Source organism: Neopsephotus bourkii, unplaced genomic scaffold, assembly GCF_033783945.1.
Source record: "Neopsephotus bourkii isolate Nb327-2 ecotype Australia unplaced genomic scaffold, CSIRO-AGI_Nbou_v1 NB_330, whole genome shotgun sequence".
NCBI classification, from domain to species: Eukaryota; Metazoa; Chordata; class Aves; order Psittaciformes; family Psittacidae; genus Neopsephotus; species Neopsephotus bourkii.
Window position 1 is genome coordinate 424,827 of NW_026900838.1, and position 17,971 is coordinate 442,797.

The 17,971-nt window shown below is 36.4% G+C and overlaps 1 protein-coding gene across 1 annotated transcript in view; it reads left to right on the forward strand.

Annotated features, from left to right (window-relative positions):
- The window catches only part of EYS (eyes shut homolog), a 579,093-nt gene that overhangs the window by 381,588 nt on the left and 179,534 nt on the right, over positions 1 to 17,971 (forward strand). The window contains exon 25 of the mRNA XM_061347833.1: positions 6,817 to 7,046. Within this exon, the coding sequence (XP_061203817.1) occupies positions 6,817 to 7,046 (230 nt within the window). The remainder of the gene's footprint in view (positions 1 to 6,816; positions 7,047 to 17,971) is intronic.

Below are 17,971 nucleotides of genomic sequence, written 5' to 3' on the forward strand. Positions count from 1 at the left end.
GAAAAAGAGGACTGGACTTGGTACAGAAATTCAGTTCTAGCAAAATCATTATTTGTCATGTCCTAAACTTAGGGAATAAGGTTGTTTTTTTTTCAAAGATAATCTAAGGTAAACTCACTTCAATGTCTTATTTAGGAAGGCTTTTGCTATTAAACTTTCAACATAAAGTGTTGTTGCTGCAAATTCTATGTCGTTAACTTATTTATCTGTTGCAAAGTCTATGGAATCTACATGCTTTAAAGCAAACAGAACAGGAAGATGTTTCTTAGTACATCTCTTTCCCCTTTCACGTCTTTCCATACCTGCCATTTCTTCCCATATCTGTCACTGCTATGCATCCTGGAGTTCATAATGTTTTCTTTGGATTTGTAAACCGAACTTTCATAAACTTCATTATATCTGTTAATTGTATTCTCACATCCTCAGCTTCACTATATATTGAATATATTATTTTCATTGCTAAGAGTTTGCACCATTAAACGAGATGCTGTGTGTGCAAAAGCAGTTGCAAATGATGTTAGACCAACTGTGAATTTTTAAATGGAAAGCTGCAACTACAGTATCACTGAGTTCTGCTACCAAATATTGTGCCTAGTGGGAGGGAGAAGCTGGTCTTATGGCCTGGAACATACATTGTGAATTGAATTTTTCAGAGACATGCCTGATCATAAGTCATCTCTATTAGGCAGACACCTGATTCTTCCAAATCAAACAAACACTGAGGTTTGGGAGGGAGGAAGGGAGGGAGAAGAAATAAAAATCAGATGCAAACTGCTGAAATATATACCTTTCTAATAATCTCCTCAATTGCTTTCTAAATTACTGTGTTGAGTGATTTAAGTGGTTTCTCCAGTAAAGTAAGCATGCAGATACACTGTTCTAAGGATTCACTGCAATCAGTGACGTACTATTTAAAGTATTGTCCTTGACAAGGTTGTGAATATTTAAATAAACAACCTGTAAAAGGCTTTGCTCATTCTTGACAAATTACATGAAAGTTACTAGTGTTTTATTCCTGTTTACACCAACATTTCCATGAAGTGAAGTTGTTTTCAGTTTCAGTATGTTTTGAATTTATATTCTACCATGCATACTAATGCCCTTGGAAAATCTCTCCTTTGGCTCCAAAATCTGAAACACTTGCTTAAAATAATATCCTGTCACAACCTAAGAAAAATGACATGTACAGACTTTCCCACCAAAGAAAATTGCAAATAACATCAGTTGCTTCCCAGCACAAATTACTTTATTGACAAGCTAAAAATACAAACTTCCTTATCGCACTCATATCAGATAAGGCTAAATCCATTACTTCAGTAATAAAATGTTAAGTGTGTAAGTACCAGAAGATATGGGCAGTGGAGATGTTATCACTGGGACTCCAGTGCCATTGCATGTCTCATTAACCTGCTTCATGGAAAAATGTCAGAGTGCTTCTGTAGACATGTCTGCCATCAGCCTGATAATGAATTGCTTTCGAGACAAGTCTGCTCTGTTTGCAGGCTTCGGTTTGAAGTCCTTCATACAGATAAATCTCCCCTAAAAAGAAAAAAAATACCCCTCAGGTATTTCTACATCTTAGCAAGATTCCCCCAAGCCTTCCCTTCTCCAGGCTGAACAGTCCCAGCTTTCTGCCCTGATCACTGGTACAGGGTGATCAGTGACAGGTAGCTCAGGCACTGCAGTGCTGGGTCAGAGCACAGCCAGGGCATTTCAGAAGGTTTGTTAACTTTTTTAGTCCACAGAATCATAGAAACAATTAGGTTGGAAAAGACCTTTAGGAACATCAAGTCCAACCTTTATCCCAAGGCCTTCCAGGTCCACCACTAAACCATGACATTAGGGGGCTCATCTATACAATTTTTTAACACTTGCAGGGGAAATGATTCCACCACTTCCACCAGTGATTGGGCAGCCTGTCCCAATGCCTGATCACCCTCTTGATGAAGAATTTTTTCCTAATATCCAATCTTAACCTCCTCTGTTACCTCTTGTCCTATAACTTCTTCCTTGGGAAAAGAGATCAGCCACCTTGTATCTCCATCATCCGTTCAGGCAGTTGCAGAGAGCAATAAGGTCCCCCCTGAGCCTTCTCTTCTCCAGACTAAACAAATCCAGTTCCCTCAGCTCTTCTTCATAAGACTTATTCTCCAGACCCTTCACCAGCTTCGTTGCCCTTCTCAGGACCCGCTCCAGCACCTCAATGTCTCTCTTGTACTCAGGGGCACAGAAGTGAGCATAGTGCAGCCCCACCAGTGCCAAGTACAAGATGAAGATCATTGCCCTGGCCCTGCTGACCACAACATTTCTGATACAGGCCATTGGCCTTCTGGGCTGCCGGGGCACACTGCTCGCTCATGTTAAGCCAGATAGAATCATAGAGTCAACTAGGTTAAAAGTGCTTCTAACTCCACACGCTAATAGTTTCAGGCTCTTTTAGAAAAGAGGACAGCACAGGGGAGTGGGGAGCACAGCTGGTATTAGTATATGTACTTATATTTTAATGACATAACATCAAGCATGATTCATATATTCCTGCTATTCAGTTTATCATACATCTGCTTGAGTGGCAAAGTGCAATATAGAACAACCAAGACTTCAGATTGCACTAACACCTATATTTAGACAAGCATTTCAAACTTGCATGCACTCAGCTATGAAACACAAGATTGCAGGCCTTTAAATTTCAGCTGAGCTAATTTTAAGATTAAAAAGAATATGTTGATGCTCACAGCAACTCAAAAGATCTTTCTGTGCATTACTGACATGCAAGGCAATGAGTCTGGGAAAACACAAGCAAGCAAACAGAAAATTGCAAATTGCAGCCTTGTTGGGTAACATCAGTGAACCAAGTTTTGCCCGATTTATTTTTGTTACACTTTGACAAAACTTCTAACACCTCAATTACTGTGTTTGTTTAAACATTTCCTGGCTCTTGGTTCAAATAAATGTTTTAGTTAAACTGTGTTGACCGGAGGTCATTGATTATTTGCAGCAGCAGCTTCAATGGCTCTTGGGTGCAGCTGCAGACCTTTGCCCCACTAACCAGCCAAGGCAAATTCTTCTCTGCTTTTCCAGTAAGCCAGCGAGCCACAGGGCATCTGCACATAAGCAGTCAGGCACCATCTAGAAGCAAAACATCCAGAACAACACAGCAAAGGCTGACAAAACCAGCGAAATATTAGCAAATGAACCAGGGAGAAATCAACCTACCAAGGAGCTTTCTTTCTTGCTTCTCTGTGGATTAGAATGTCAACCAAAAAATGAAGCCAGGCTGCATTACTTGCACTGAAAATGTCATTTGAAGCACACTCCTGTCATTCTAATTTAGAGAAAAACAGTAGCTTCCCATCAGAAAGGGCATGTGAAACTTCCACAGCTGTAGATCAGTGCTTCCAAGTAGATGCAAGAATGCACAACCTGCCAGTGAGGCAAATACCCTCTCATTCAGTCTTTTATCCCTGACATTAGTTGCAACTGGGTTAAGAGGAGTAAATTTTGCAATGGTCATCTATAGGATTATCTGCCATTAAAGAAATGATCTCTGTAATTACTTGTAGTGAGAGTGAAGTTTATACCCTGATTCTTCCCCAGATGTATTTAAGGTTTTAAGGGGTTTGTGATTTCGTTGTTTTTTGGGTGGTTTTTTTTTTTCCCTCAGAAGGAACAAAAAAATCAACCCCAAATCCTAGTAATAGCTCCCAAGAAATTTCTCCTGATTCTTTATGTAATTAGTTCAGAGTTTCTCAGGCATTTAGGCTATGTTTGGGGAGAAAATGAAGATTTTAATTTATTTTTTTTTTTAATCACTGGTTGTAATCTCAGCAGCAGGTGACTGAACATTTTTAATTTGCTGTGCTAGCGTGGTGGAAGATAACACACACATTAGTGTACTCTTAGTGCTACTCTGGATGGAATAGCCTATATGAAGATCATGTTAGCTATTTCCCGTAGGAGAAAAAAAGGGTGGTTATAAACACAGAAATTTCTTTGTTGTAATTTTAATCATATGAATGGAAATGTTATTCTATTCGTGTAAATGGAAATAAACAGGAAGTCAGTAATGTTCTTAAAATTCCAAGCCTCTTATCAGCATGTCTTCTCCCTTCAAAACCTTTTAGGGATTTGGTTTCAGCCTTCTTTTTGTCTGACATCTTTTTGGGTGCATTTCTCTCAGTCAAGTGGATGGCTTTTAACCATATTGAAATCACTGTATCCTCATTTCTAAGCACCACAGTGTGAGTGTTTTGGCTATCTTGTTTTGGATACAATCTGTGTCTCTGCTTCAGTATCCTATTCTAATGCTTCCCTTACCGTTATTGCTCAGCATGTCCCTCTTTGCTGTCACATAAGCCCTGTGTCCCTTTTGTTCTTTTGCAGGCTCCACCGTTTCTCAATTATTGTGCCTTCCTCTGGCTCCCCTTAGATACTTACTTTGTCTCAAATTATTTCTGTCCTTCCTCTTCCTAGATTCTTTTCCTTGCTACCTGCCTCTCCACATGTATTGTCTTCTCTGTAAAGGTGATCTATTAACAATGCATATAACTGATTTTTTCAGTAGTGATATTTTCAGACAATATACTTACTTGGGATATGTTTTATTGTTTTCTTTCAGAATATTATGAAGTTTGTTAGTAGTTTTAGAAATATAGTGTTATGGTTTAACCTCAGCCAGCAATTAAGCAAGCCCATTAATTAAACATTCAGATACACCTGCTTATTTTCCCTGATGGAATGGGGGAGAGAATTGGAGGGGTAAAACTGAGAAAACTCATGGGTTGAGACAGTTTAATATGTCAAGCAAAAGCTGTGCGTGTGAGTAAAGCAAAACAAGGAATTCATTCCCACCAACAGGCAAGTGTTCAGCCATCTCCAGAAAAGCAAGGCTCCATCACGTGTAATAGTTACTTGGGAATACAAAGAGCATAACTCCAAACGTCCCCCCCTTCCTTCTTCACCCAGCTGGTATTGTGAGCATGATATCTATTCTATAGGTTGTCCCCTTGGTCAGTTGGGATCAGCTGTCCTGGCTATGTTCCCTCCAAGTTTCTTGTGCACCCCCAGCCTACTTGCTGGTGGGGTGAGGGAAGGAGCAGAAAATGCCTTGACTCTGTAAGCACTGCTCTAAAACTAAAACATCTCTGTTATCAACTCTGTTTCCAGCACAAATCTAAAATGTAGCCCCCTACCAGCTACTATGAAGAAAATTAACCCTATCCTGGCCCAAAGCATCACATATGGGTTGCAAAAAAGTAAACTAATAAAATCAGTTTTCGGGTTGTCATGGCTAACTGGGATATATAAAAAATTTGGAAGATAAGATTTAAGGAGACAAATGCTTGTAGTTGTGAATGCAAAATCACACTGAGGGTACCCCATCACACTGCTTCTGGAGTCACAATCTATTTTCATGGTGAGTCATCCCTTTCAAATGCTTCTTGTTAAGACATACTCCAATCTCTACAATATGAAAGCAGACATGGTAGATGATATAAGAGCAGGTGACAAGGAGAGAGGGGAGGGTGCAGCAGGGGCCAATGTATGATTTTTTCTTAATATTATTTTTTTTGTAAAGCAGGTATATACCACCATTTTCACCAAAATAAGAATTTGACTGTTGATATTTAACACATTGCTGAAAATGCTGTATTTCAAAAGGTGTTACACCTATAAATCATTGCATGAAGCATTTAATTTCTAATTTCTGTTTTGGCCAAAGTGTTAGTGACATATCAGTTCAACCTAGTCTCCCATTCTCTAATATGTTGGTTTTTTGTTGTTGTTGTTTTTTACAACATGAAGACATAGGAGAAATATTCAGAAAGTTTAAAAATACCAGTGAAGTAAAAATAGCAAGGTATTTTATCAGATTACTGTTGCCAAATTTCAGAATTAAAAGTTACTTTCTGGGAAAAAATAGAACCTTTTGAACTTTATAAAATGAATAAAGTCTATCTCTTAGTATTGTGCAAACTTATTAAATGGTCATGACTTCCTGTAACTGTTGATTCTTTTTACTTTACCCTCATCCTAGTAATTTCTGTGATGCACATAAGTTGTTCTAGTTAGTAAATCAGTAACCTTAAATTTGTATGGTTTTAGTGAGTTGTAAGTTTGGCTTTCTGGATGAAACAAAAAGCAGTAACAAATAGAGCTGGCAATTAGGGCAAACAGGTGGTGTTGCTCATTTATTTCTAGCAACTTTGAGGTAGGAAATAATAAAAAAGGAGGTTACTGATTAACTTATCAGTCTAGTAGTTAATGTGAGAGCTCAAAAGTTAAGAGACAGAGAATGTCATTCCAAACAAGAAAAGTTATGGGGGAAAATGAAGGCAAAATCATCTGCCTTTCTCTCACCATCATCCCAGTCATATCTATGAATTAAAATATACTCTATTGCTGTACTGCATCATTTCTTTTCTGATTGTGTATGCTTAATATACTTGTATGAAAGTCACGTCTTGTAGAACTGCCTTATGAGATTTGGTAACTTCGAGCAATAAAATGCTTAATAATACAAGCCTGTATTTATCACTCCATTGTTTTCATCCACTAAAAAGGAATTGTGAGAGCATGTACAAACTGTGCTATATGCATGCACATTATTTCTTGCACTCTCAGGGAAAAATACTTTCATTATCTCTCTGATAGATTTCAGAATGGGGACTTGATTTGGGAATTACTAATGTACTCACATTTTCTTAAATATAATCTGAATTTCTAAACAACCCCCACACACACTGTTTTTAAACGAAGCTGAAGTGGAAAAGTCTTGGGATTTTTGTTTGTTTTGATATATTTTCTCTTTCCTATCAGGATCCCTGTATCCACACATCTGTCCACAGCGTTTCCTATGGTTTCTTCTGATGTGCCTGAGCTGCCTGAGCCTGTTGTGCCCTCTCAGATTTTCCCCACATTGCCATCTGTATGCCAGGATGGACTGTGCCATAATGGAGGGACTTGTCATCCTCTCTCTCTGCCTACTGGGGCAACTTCATTTCAGTGCGACTGCCCACTACACTTCACTGGTCGGTTCTGCGAAAAAGGTAGTTGTGGGTCATTCTTTCTGTATTAGTTGTGAAATGCAATTCTTATGGTTTTTGGAGCTGGAAAAGGGAAGAGATGACGATCAACATGTTTCCCTGCTTTTCATCCCAGTTACTGTTGGAAACTCAGAAGTAAATTCACTGAGGTATTTAGAATAATATTTACTTGCAGCATAAGTTTGGTGGTATCAGTCAGGCACTAGTAAAGATAGCAAGCTTGAGTAAATTAAAAAAAAAAAGTGTGCAAATTGTTGTGCAATGTGTGAATGCATGTTATGTAAAGTATTATTTCTGAGACAGAAGAAAGTTAACTTGTGAAAATAAGAAGATCTCCTTAAAAGATTATATAGTTTCCATTTCTACAGATTGAAGTCTTTTTTGCCACTGTGACTGGTCCTTTGTTTAAAAAGGCTTTTTTTACTCTGCTGCACATTTGTACTTCTATTGTACTGCGGTTGCTCATAAAGCACGTATTAGTCAAATGAACATAATTTAATTAGAATTTGAATAAAAAATAATTCTTCAGACAATTTGGGCTTATTTGTAAAAGGAATCAATGCTGTAAGACAAACTGATCTATGTTGCTATTTTGTAGTTATAATTATTTTGCATTATTAGATTTCAGAAAGTTCTTTTTATGACATTTTACAGCTGGCTTCAAAATCTGTTTTCACTTTTAAGGTACAGGGGTTTTAAATGGCAGTGGATAATTCTCATAGTATTGAAGGGCATTACCAGTGCACAGGAAAAAAAAACCAAAACTAAAATAAGTGTCTAGTTTATGGTTATATAACTGTAACATCCTCCTAATGAACTTGCCATGGTATGAAATACAAGCTACTAGAGTTAAAAATGCACTTGCTAGGTTGACAGTGTATCTGAGCTAACGTCACCTTGTATTACTGTCTGAAAGTAGGCCATTACACTCACTGTGTGTGAAAGTAATCAATGATTGTAAGCTTAAAATAAAAAAAAATTGTGATGTGTTGCTTAGATACCAGAGACTATTTTATCTTTCAGCCTTTCCCAATTTTATAATAAACTAAATCATATAATTTCAAGTTGTCAGTGTCATTAGGTAATTAATTCTGTGAATATCTTCTATGCATTTGGTATCTGGGCATACTCTTTGCACTTGCTTTCAGTACATGGCAGTTGTGCAAACTGAACCATAAAATAGTGGAACCAAAAAAGCATGTTTCTTTCAAGATTGCTGCCTTCTACTGACCCAATCTTTTCTCCCTGTTGATCTGTCAGTCTCCAGGAGTCTTTGACAGTTTGGCTTTGTTTTTTTTTTTAAATGACATAATCTATCTTTAATTATATTATCTGCGCTGAGTACTTACCTCCCTGTGCCACAGACATTAATGGAAGAACCTTTCAGTCCATTGGCAGAAACAGCTATATTTGGGTTGCTCATTCAAAAATACATCATCCTAAATCATTTCTCCTTTGAAATTTAACCAATACAAGCCTGCTGAGTTCATACAATGTAATGAGTTGACTGTTTTTCAGTGATATTTCCAAGGGAATTTTGCATGTTTATCTTACCTGTGTAAACAAAGGGGTCGCCTTCTCTCTTTGTTACTTTGTTTCAAAAATGTGTGAAAATATGACTGAATAATGACTGCCTGTAGAGCAGATTAAAAGCAAGGGATTATTACAATAAATTGCAGTTGAAACCAAATCTCTGAAGATTAAGACTGAAGCATCCTGTGTTAGACACACTGGTAACTATTCCATTCACTAAAATCAGTATGCAAGCCTTAAAAAAAACCCTGAAACAATTAGATCCTTTTGAGAATATAACCTCAGTTGTATAATCATTTCACCCTTTCACTGGTTATGTCTAATTTCCATGAGATATCTTCTTTTTCTTTTTTTTTCCTATACTTGGAAGAGATGCTGTTTTCTTTGCAGAGCCTTGCAGTTATGCTTGATGATAGGATTTTAGCAGCGATCCATTTTTCTACATCAGATGTCTTTTAATAGCTCTGGAACGTTCCTCTTCTTTTTCCCTTTCTGTAAGAAGACCGATTAAGGAGTTCCTCTTTTCACAGAGCCCTGCTTTTACACCCTACAATCCCACCATCAATACAGGGAATAGCTTCCTTCTTCATGTTTAGCAATCCTGGGTCAGCCAGAACTGTGGTATATGACAGGCTCATCGGCATCTCACTGAGGCAGCTACAGTGCAGGGCATATGCTGTCATATTGTGTGCTTAGGTAGATCAGGATCAGATTTGATTTATCCTGTATTTAACAGATGAAAAGTAATGGAAACATAATGTCCTTTTACTTAATTCCAAAGTTTCAATGAGATTGATAATTTCATGTAAGGAGACCAGAAATTGCACAACTGAACTAGCATTATAAGCCTTTGATAGTCATAGACCAGTTCTTTAAGAAGTCTGGAAAGAACTCATAATTGCAGAAGATAAGGGCATCTCTAATCATTTTATAATTATTTACTCTAAACATTGAAAGTGATAAACTAAATTATCATCTATGCAATCCAGAACTTTTTTCCAGTCAAGAATATTGTCTCTTAACTCCTTAGAGATAGCTGTGACCTGTTTTAATCATGCTGTAATGTATACGTCTGCATTCCAGTAATATATACTTATTAAACATCTTAGTGGTCTACCTTGCACCAACAATTAACTACAGGTCAGCAAGAAAATATATCACACAGCTGGTATACTAACAGTCAATATAGCATACCACAGAGTCTTATACACAAAGCCTGTTTAGATACTCTGGCTTCATTAAAATGTGTTGTATATTTCTAGGTTAAGATATGCCAGTTAGCAACAACTGTATATTTCTTACAGTTCATAAGACCAGCTTCTAGAGTGAAAGTGAATGCTATTATCTTAATTATGTGGTTTAATTTGATAGTGTGTTATTATATGCATTATTGCATTTTCCTATTTGATTGCACTTTAACTAATAAACTTCAGTAGGTTGTTCTGCCCGTACGAGAAATGTGTTCCAAGTCAAAATAGTCATTATGGACATATTAGGGCCAAGCCAGTTCATTTAAATGCATGGTATATTTACAGTCAAATACCTCTGAATCTGAAATATCTCTAAGTGACAATTTTGAAAAGTGGAAATCTAGCTCCATTTCCTAATGAAACAGAAATTCATGTGTATGAATCAGGGTATTTGCCAAAGTCAAGCTGAAGCTATCAGTGCTGGATATATGCCTAAGTATACTACAGATTACCAAAGTCATCTGGAAATAAAAAGTTGCTACAAGTTTGTCTTTAAAAACTCTAACCTCTAACCTTAAATGCAGCATAGAAAATTTGGTGTCAGTATAAACTTAAACTTTATTACTGAGTAGTGAGTGCTAGGTCATACACTAGAAAGGGGAGATTCTGTGGACAGGGAACACAGTGAAGGGTAGCGTACTCTGAGCTAGCTTTTTTCTTTTTCCTTTCTGGGTAAATAAGTCTTTTGACTTTAATATTAAATGTGTCATTCTTTCATCCATGAAACAATGATTAGCTAAGAGGTTCTGTCTGCTTCATTGTGAAATCCACACACAAGAGCGGGAAAAATGTAATGCTTTAGTATGAAGGCAGATGGTTGTCTATTAGTGTAAAGTTCATAGCAATAGGTTTGGAATATCATTGTCTTCTATGTGTAAAGAAAGTATGTCCCTGACTGTTAATTATAAGATTAACATTTTTAAAGTCACCAAATTTTTTTTCATTCTGTAGAAGTTTTATAAATTGTCCAATAAAAAGAATATTTAAATGTCATGTTAAAAAATGAGAGATCTTTTAAATTTTTATATGTTGACTGTATATATTCTGTACATTACTTAAAGGTCACCTCCTTCCACAAAGCTGCAAAACCAGGAGTAAAATAGGAGGTTGTTGCCTGCATTTATTTCGCAACCATCCCACCTGGGGACTTTGCTACATTTGTTCCCTGGGATACACTTTCAGAATTCCTGATTTGTCAAGCAATGCTTTGTAATACCACCCTAACATTAGATTTTTCTTTTACTAGCAGTTTTATAGAGATTTTTCCTAACTTAACATTTCTAACTTGCATCATTGACTAGTATGTCAATGTATTTGGCTTTGAAAATAAATGTAATTGGTCCAATTGGTCTGTGATTTTGGCCATATTTAGAAAAATCTCATGTCTCAGTAAGACATAATTCTTCTGTTTAATAATGTTTATACTATGTATGTATGATTTAAAACAATTATGTGACAGCTTCCATCAAAAAGAAGGATGAGGAATCACATGAAGATGTGTGAGTGAGGAAGGACAGTTGTGTTTTCATCTCCACATTCAAGTCTCTGTTTCAGATACCCAGAAAGAAAAATGTGAGACTGTCACCCCATATGTTCTGGTTTTTTTCAGAGTTCAGGTGTTCTTTCACTGATTTTGCCCTCCCTCAAAATGATTCATAACTTGATAGGACTCTGTGAGTAGAAAAACAGCAGGTTTAGAGCTATGTATAAACTTCAGTAATTAATTTGATATTATAAACCACAGTCAATGTCTAAACATATGAGATATCTATTAATTTCCCACAAAATGCATTTATATGTGTATGGAAAACTTTCACATTAACTATTTAGATTTGGGCTAAATTTATAAAAATTATGAAGTCTTCCCTTCAGATTGAGAGGAAGACATTAAAAATTAAAACATAGTGGGATACTTACGACCAAAGATTTATCCAGAATTTCAATAACTTTGTGTGTTGGCTTTGATACACAGGTTGCACTTGCAACAATTTTAAAACTGTGTGTAGGAAATAGCTAGCCATTCCCATACAGTTTAGTTGGTACATTAGAATTCAACAGAGGTAATATTTTGATGAGCAATGCAAAGAAAAAGGAATTATTTAAATTAATTCTAATGTTCTCTGCACTTTCACATGTAGGTCTGACCTTGCACTTTGATATGAGACTAGCCAAACCTTGTGAAATGTAACGTGTTAGTTCTTCATATTGCCATGCATCTGTGAGTAATCACGTTACATGCACAGTCACCTGGACTTAGCATATGGTCGCTGCAGTAAAGTATTTTTAAAGATTTTTTTTTAATCATTTGAGTGTTATTAAAAATGAGCATTCTGCTATAAAGGCTTTCATGCATAAGCACATCTCAAGAAGTCAGCCTTTTCTGGGAAAAATGAATTATAAAAGCAGTAGAAACCTCTTTGCTTTCCCATGTAGATCAGACCTATGAAATGTTGGCATTTCTACCATTAGGCATCTGAAGCACAATTTCTTTACTGTGGATGAAAGTTTTCTTGTCATAATAATCTTTAAGAGAGCTGAAACAATTTTATAACATATTTTACACAAGAACAGATAACACAAAATGTAACAATGGCAAGTTTAGAATTTGTGGGGAACAAGTTTTCTTCCATTCATTTTCTGTTTGAAAATGTCACTATAAAATTGATTTTTTTCTAAACCTTGTTACCTATTCAGCTGCTAATCTCCCAACACCTTTGAGTCATTTTACATTTGAAGATAACCATTGCTGCATAGGTGACAAATACTTGCTTCTTTTCTTCCTTTTCTCCATTTATGGCATTTTCTGGAAACACCTTCTTTCAGTGATGCTTGAATTGCTGGCATTTGTTCTGTTGGTGCTAATTTGTTGATAATCAAGTCATCTCTGGAAATGTTATTTGTCTCCCCAGGCTGTATGGCAGTGCTTATTTTCTGAGCTAGACTCATTTGCATTATTCCACAGGAAATGTCATGTGATAAAGCAGGTGAGGTATTAAATAATGTCTTTGAGCTTTATTATGTAGCCTGTAAGAAAGAGAAAGGACTACTAGTTTGCTTTTATAGCACAGAATAAACAATTAGTCCTCTTACCAGTGAAATCACCTGTGTTAGTGACTTAGGATAACAGTATATTGTGCTACTATGACATTTTTATTTCAAGAATGTTGATTAAAAGCACGGGATTTTTTTCGATCCTGGATACAAAGGTGTGCAACTGTTGGTCTGCTCCCAGACCACTCTCAGGAGCTTCAGCTAGCTGTGAATGTGAAGTGAACATCAGGAACTCCCTAAAAGCATCCTGCTCAGAACAATGCCAACTGGCAGATTCTTTCATGTCAAATTCCAAAGTGAATGGTCATTCTGGGAGGACACTGACCACTTACATGGTGTTGTTACAAAGGAAATGCCTTTGTTCTTTCCTGGCCTGAGCATAAAACTGGCTCAACTGTGAAACCCCCCATTATTTCTAATTAGGATTGCCTGACACGTTCCTTTTCATGCGTCTTCATGGAACAGTGGTGCTTGTGTTTACATAAAATCTCGAACTACTGTTGTTCAAAGGGGAGGAAAATTTAAGGTATAAATGTTAGGAAATCACTGTTTTGGGGCTCCTTAAGAGAGCAAACCTCCTTCAAGGGAAAGATGTCAGCTTATACTATAAAAAGACAGCTTTTCTTCTACAATTGTATTTTCTTTACATTTTTGCAATAACAGTTTGTGGTCATAAAATATGCAAGTAATTATATAGCAAAAACATTTTATCTATTTAAGGTATTCAACTACCCAGGAAATTCAGGATTCAAAAGATGAATTTCCTGTACTTATTTATTTACATTCTTTATGCCTGTAGATCCGTTCTGTGCAGAATGTTTGGGAGGTTCAAGAACTTCGCATGTAGAGTCCCCCTGTGTTTCAGTGGAATTAGTGACAATACTAAATACATCATCAAACAGAGCAAAGAGTTGAGGCATTTAGTGTCACATTCCTACTTTATTTTACATTCATATTTAAGACAGGAAATTGCATAAAGAACAATATCTATATATAAATAACACAAATTTCTTGCATACTGAACACAAGGGAAAATATATAAATATGGAAAATAAAACCAAGAGAATAAAGGCAAGTATCTTGTTAGCCTCTACCACTCATAGTGGAAAACTGTAGACTCATCTGAATTCCAAAAATGTTTTACAGTACATGGTATTATTCTTAACATTATCTTTTTTAAATTATCATAAGCTGTAGTGACTGGGGGTTTTTATTCATCTGAACAATCTGCTTCAGCAACTGGTGAACTTCAGCAAAATAAGAAGAATAAATTAACCAGGAATTTATATGAGTAAAATACGCATGATGTGACAAAATGCAGTATTCAAGGTTTCTCTTAGAGTTAACAGCAGAAGGCCAGTCTCTTTTCAGACACCTCATCACGTACATTTTCTCATATAACAGGGATTATGTTACTGGGATATTTTCTTCAGCTCAGTGCAAAACAAAAAAGATTTATCATTTAAACTTTGTATATAGTTTTAATGGTGGATCCGTTATTTTAGTAACAACAAAAAAATAAGATGGGGATATTCCTATTAGGTATGCGTGTACTTCATTAAATGTCTTGTTAAGAGCATAGTAGAATCAGCATGCAACCCTTTGTTCCTGGAGATTCTTATATAGGAATTTTATAGGAACTCCTGTTATTTTAATTCTGATCTTGATATAAAAGCAGTTTAAATCACTCATTAAAAAAAAAAAAGAATGCATAGAAAAGGTGCAGAAAATGTAGGATTTACATGCACTAAAAAAAAGTTGAGTGTGAAGGGACATTTCATTCATTGCCTTTTGAAATCCAGCATACTGTATAAATCTCTTCCTTTAAAGATGAAGCCAGACAGACTCAAGACAGGAAATGATACGACAAAATTCAGCTCCAGATGAGCAGAATCAGTCTCACTTTTTCTGACATTTCTAGAGACCAGCCTGGGTGCAGCTGAGAATAAAGGGGAAAATATCAGCCCAGATTTAAAGCCTGAATATTTTTGTGAGTAATCAAGATAGTGATGTTTGAGGATCTTAAATTTATCCAGAGAGGCTGGGGAGGCAAAAGGTTTTGATGAAACAGTAACAGTAAATTTGGCCAAAACAGAATATTGTGATCCAAAATACTGGCTTAAAATGTGTTTGGTGCAAAGGTCACCCTTGCTTTTTTTTTTTGTTTTGTTTTGGTTTTTTTTTGTTGTTGTTGTTTTTTTAAACAACAAAGCATTAGTTTCATGGGGATTTAGGTACATTAAAAAGATTATAAGGCCTTTGGTCCCTCTTAAATACGCTAAACAGTTGATGACATTTAAGGATAGGAGGAGGGAAGATAATAAAGAAACTACTACTCTGTCATTTAGCAGCAGACAGGACAGATTTCTGAGCTGGTGTGATAGGGCAGCTCAATACTGAAAATATTCTTGAAATACTAAGCTAGAAAAGAAAATGAAATGAGGAGTTATAAAGGATTCATCAGCATTACATTTAAACCAGCTAAAAGTATCTTATAAGAATAAAAAAAAAAATCTTCGACACAGGGAATGTTAAGAAAAAACTAAGAACTATCTGTTGATGGAAACTAATATTTTATACTTGACATTTCCACAAACTCTTTCATCTTGCAGTATTACCATCTTACCTCAGTGCAGAGGTGTGTTACTACTTTGTTGTTCTTAAAATGAGATTTCAGCAAGGCCGTTACCAACCTCTGCATTTGTCTGTGTTTTATGTTATCTCTGAAAATACATTATACATTTGCTGTATTTCCAGAACAGAGACATTCTTCATTCTTTCTTCCAGCTCCAGTAGTGCTACACTGAAATCCTGCTGAGTTGTTACAGTTTTAGAAGTAGTAGATTAATACTATCCTATTATATTGCTGTATCTTACTTTTCACATAAACAGCTTGCCAAAACTATGTAGAACTCTAGGAGTAGTGCTGAATCTCGCTCCTGACAATCAATAAGGTTTAGGCATTGTGCATGACATAAGGATTTTTATAAAAGTTCTGGCAATGTCTTCATTTATCTATGCCATGATTTTTTTTGCTCATAACATGGCTATTTTCATTCTCTGCTTTAAAAGGTGCTCTCCTAACAAAACGTGTCTTCCACCTTAACATTTGATTAATGAGTCTTTAAGAGAAGATATAATCAATGTCTGCCTAAAAAAAAAAAAAAAACAAAACACCAGCTAAAGAAATGCTTAAAGGCATCTATGAAAATACTCTGAAATGTTATTAAAAGTAGTGTCTTCGCTAAATAACAGAAACGCTGCTTCTTTCCAAACTTTACCAACACAGCTTCTTCCTTCCTTTCTAAATGCTATGCTACAGACCATGTGCAATACTGATACTATGTCATTTCTTTTCCAAATTTTCTCCTCAAGGAATAAACTGGATATGTGCTACTGTGTATATGTGTATAATACACAAAAAGCATCTAGAAATGGTCTCATAATATTTGTATCTCTTTTCCTGTCAACTTTTTTGTTTGTTTATTCTCCCTTAGTTTTGTGGCTGTTACAGTCTCTTGTGACTGGCCTACCCTCCGCTCCAGTGCAGTGTGAACAGAACAGAAAAAAACTGTATCTCCTTTTTTATGAGCCATGATATAATGATAGGGACATTTTTAACATCTCCTTGTCTTACACAATTTATTTGTTACCCTTACACTCATGACAGTGTCAAAAAGAAGGGAGACCTGGTCTGAGGTTTTTAAATCCCTGCTCAGATGGAAAGTGATGTCTTCCGCATAATGCCTGCCTCCTGTTACAAACTTGCATTATTCTTTTTGTAGTCCAGTTATGTGGAAAACGTGTGTAGTCCATCATATGTGGAGAATTTTTTCTTTCCAGTCCAAACCAATTTAATCTAAAATTAACTTTACAGACACAGCAAAGCATATATTAGCACGTTGTGTATCAGCTGCAATGCCATTCTGTGGGGCAGTCTGAGCCATTTAGTAGCTGCTCAGCTTGCTCACCTAGAACAGCATTTGTTTGAAGTAATCTCATTTTACATGAGTCAGCAGGAGATGCATTCTGTGATAAAGGCATTCACAGTAGTTGTGGCTAAAGGTGGTTGTGGTGGCCCCTGTGGTGGGAAGATAGGTGAGTAGAAGTGTTGTGTACCACATCACATTTGATAAACTGAGTGAGACAAGAAGCTAAAGTGATGTTCTTTACTACTGATGTTTTTACTAAATGCTTAATTATAGTATTTAGTAAAATGCTAAATGTTGTGATTAAATTATAAATAGAAGTATTTATGAAAAATATTTCTACATAAAATGCTCCTGAAGTTTTCTCATTGCTTTTAGGTGCTCTCTGCAAATGCTGAGTGTGCTTTGTGGTTATGTATAAATGATGATTACAGTAACTTTGAAAATGAGACAATATTTACTGAACAAAATCTGAATTTAATTATCTCTTGATAGAAAGCTGTGTGTGAGTCTATGTCGTGGTTTAAGCCCAGCCAGCAGCCAGCAACCCAGAACCACACAGCCACCCACTCACACCCCCTTCCTTCATCACCCGCCCCGCACCCCCCCCACCCGCTGGAGGGATGGGAAAGAGAATCGAAAGAATGTAACTCCCATGGATTGAGATAAGAACAGTCCAGTAACTAAGGTACAACACAAACCACTGCTGCTACCACCAATAATAATAATTATAAGGGAAATAACAAGGGAAGAGAATACAACTGCTCACCACCCGCCAACGATACCCAGCCCGACCAGGGCAGTGATCTAGCTCTTCTGAGTAAATGCCCCCAGTTTATATGCTGGGCATGATGTGCTGTGGTATGGAATACCTCTTTGGCTAGTTTGGGTCAGGTGTCCTGTCTCTGCTTCCTCCCAGCTTTCCCTCCTCCCTGGCACAGCATGAGTCCTTGGTCAGAGTAATTATTACTGAGGAACAACTAAAAACATTGGTGTAATCAGTGTTGTTCCTAGGCTGAAACTCAAAACCACAGCACTGCACTATCTACTAAGAAGGAGAAAAATGACTGCTACTTCTGAACCCAGGAGAGTCTAAAACCAATCATGTTTAGTCTAATCAAGTCCAACTTAGACTTTTTTCTTAAAGGAGCATGAATGTTTCCCT